The 3,193-nt window shown below is 59.5% G+C and overlaps 1 protein-coding gene across 1 annotated transcript in view; it reads right to left on the bottom strand.

Moving 5' to 3' along the window:
* Positions 1 to 554, bottom strand: part of VANGL2 (VANGL planar cell polarity protein 2) — a 4,754-nt gene extending 4,200 nt beyond the window's left edge. Inside the window, 3 exon segments of the mRNA XM_009273271.2 lie at positions 267 to 374; positions 376 to 388; positions 484 to 554. Coding sequence (XP_009271546.2) covers positions 267 to 374; positions 376 to 388; positions 484 to 554 — 192 coding nt within the window.
* Between the last annotated feature and the right edge of the window lie 2,639 nt (positions 555 to 3,193).

The raw sequence follows: 3,193 nt of genomic DNA, 5'->3' as shown, positions 1-3,193 counted from the left end.
CCCGGTTGCTTCCCTGGGGTGCCGTGACAGCCGGTCCCCTTTCATTTGCACCCGCGCTGCCCGCCCGCCCTCCCCGCCGGCCCCGCCGCAGCGCTCGCAGGAGTCCGTCCGCCAGCTGAGGGCCAGCCCAACCGGCTCGACTGCTCCGCCGGGGAGCACCAGGCATGCCGGGAGCCCCTGCGCCCCGCTGGCGGCTCCCACCCTCGGCAACATCCCCACAGCAGGGCAGAGATGCCGTCCCCATCCCTCCCCCCTGCCCAACTCACCCTTTCATCCCCCCGAGTCGACTCGTTGTCCAACAAGGGCTCGCCTGGCGCTTGGATGGTCACCGACTTGTCCCCGCGGCTCCCCTCCCGGCTTTTCGAGCGGCGGCGGGCCCCGCCGGTCCCTGGAAGGCAAGAGAGGGGAGCAGGGTGGGTGCACCGGGGTGACAGCACCCACTGGGGCCAGGGACCCCTCCCCGGGCACGCACTGACCCCTCACCTGTGCTTGCGGGAGCTGCGGGAATGCCCGGACTTGTAGGAATATCCCGAGTACTGCGACTCATTGTCCATGGTGTCAGAGCGCCGGGGCTTGCGCCACTCCACGCCGAGGGGCTTGGGTCTCCCCGGCCCCGGGACGGCGGCCAGGGCCTCCTTCAGAGGGGGCTTCTTCAGGCCCAGGGGCACCTTCAAGAAGTCGACCGTCACCTTGAGGGACTCTATTTTGATCACCTGGTTGGGCTCGTCTCAGGAGAAAACGGCTCGCCCGCCTGCGGAGGCGAAGGAGAAGGGTCAGCAGCGGCGCAGCAGCATCCCGGCAATCCCCCGGGGGTCCCAGCTGCCGGTGAGCGTCCCCTCGCCCACCATCCCTGCACCACCACCGCTCCAGCCCCAGTGGCAAGTGGGGACGGGACTTCAGCAGGGAAAGGGAATTTGGGTCACTTTGGGGCATTTTCTATTTTATCCCATGCCCAAGCTGGGTCCGGGATGGCCACCTTCCCCTTTATTAACAATACTGCATGATTAGCTTCTGTTTCGGGTGATTTACACTTTAATTAATATCACGATCGTTATTTTAAACTGCCAAGAGAGTGCCTAGGGTGGGGGCCAAAAAAAAAAAAAAACAAAAAACCAAAAGGAATGAATAATTGGGTGCAGGCAACGTTTCAGGCCCATCTTGCAGCGCGGGGTTCTGCCCAGACACGTTTCCCAGCGCGGAGCCGGGATCTCACACCCAGGAGATCGGCGTGGGAGTCCCGGTTTCTCGAGGAGCATCGCTTCGCACCGGCTCCAGCTCCCCTTGCAGCAGCCGCCCGAGCCGGGGAAAGCGGGGAGCTCCCAGGCTGCCGGGAGCCACCGCGGTGGCTCCGAGGATGGGACCGCTGGCCTGGGCCACCCCGGCAGCATCCGGGGACTGGTCCACCATCGCAAGGCTGGCTCGGAGCAGATACCATCACCCTGCGCGCTGACTCACGGCTGCCACGTCGTTATTAGCCAACCCCAAACTCCCATTACAGCCATTTGTAGGCACAGACGTATATAAATATACACACACACACACACACACACACACACACACACACACACACACACACACACACACACACACACACACACACACACACACACACACACACACACACACACACACACACACACACACACACACACACACACACACACACACACACACACACACACACACACACACACACACACACACACACACACACACACACACACACACACACACACACACACACACACACACACACACACACACACACACACACACACACACACACACACACACACACACACACACACACACACACACACACACACACACACACACACACACACACACACACACACACACACACACACACACACACACACACACACACACACACACACACACACACACACACACACACACACACACACACACACACACACACACACACACACACACACACACACACACACACACACACACACACACACACACACACACACACACACACACACACACACACACACACACACACACACACACACACACACACACACACACACACACACACACACACACACACACACACACACACACACACACACACACACACACACACACACACACACACACACACACACACACACACACACACACACACACACACACACACACACACACACACACACACACACACACACACACACACACACACACACACACACACACACACACACACACACACACACACACACACACACACACACACACACACACACACACACACACACACACACACACACACACACACACACACACACACACACACACACACACACACACACACACACACACACACACACACACACACACACACACACACACACACACACACACACACACACACACACACACACACACACACACACACACACACACACACACACACACACACACACACACACACACACACACACACACACACACACACACACACACACACACACACACACACACACACACACACACACACACACACACACACACACACACACACACACACACACACACACACACACACGAGATACCAACCGACGCCTACTTATGGTGTCGGATCTCTGCTGGGTTGGGAAAATAACACCTTGTTTAGATCCCAGCCGGGCAGCGCAAGTCACCTTGACCTTGGGCAAAAGCTCGGGGGATGCGGGCGGGAGCTGGGGTCCGCGTTGGTGGTCTCTTGGGGTCCCAGCCTGGGTCGCCCCACTGGTTTTGGGGACTCCCAAGCTGCTTACAGCCCCGACGCGGGTTCGGTGCTGGCTTGCCTGGGTCTGTGATCCCACCAGGGAGGAGACCCGGACAGGGATGGGAGCCACCCTCGGGGAGGGAGAGGGGACATCGCGCTGCCTGACCCATGCCGGGGGATGCCGGACCCGGGCGGAAGGGTCCTGCCAAATCCTCCTGCCCTCACCCTAAGGGTGCTGGGGGGCTGCGGGCATTAGGCATCCCCCAGAGCCCCAAACCCCCCTTCCCAGCCAGTACCGCATGCTGGGGGGGCCGCGCTGGCTGTGTTTAGGGGTGGGCCCATGCCGGGTTACCACGGAAATGCCATTTCGACCAAATAAAACCCAAATGTCTTTTGGCCTCTTTTCCAAGGCCTCGGGGAGGGGGAGACGGGGTCGAGGAGGGGAAAAGAGGG

Source organism: Aptenodytes forsteri, unplaced genomic scaffold (genome assembly GCF_000699145.1).
Source record: "Aptenodytes forsteri isolate BGI_AS27 unplaced genomic scaffold, ASM69914v1 Scaffold847, whole genome shotgun sequence".
Taxonomy (NCBI): Eukaryota; Metazoa; Chordata; class Aves; order Sphenisciformes; family Spheniscidae; genus Aptenodytes; species Aptenodytes forsteri.
This window is presented reverse-complemented; position numbering and strand designations above follow the sequence as displayed.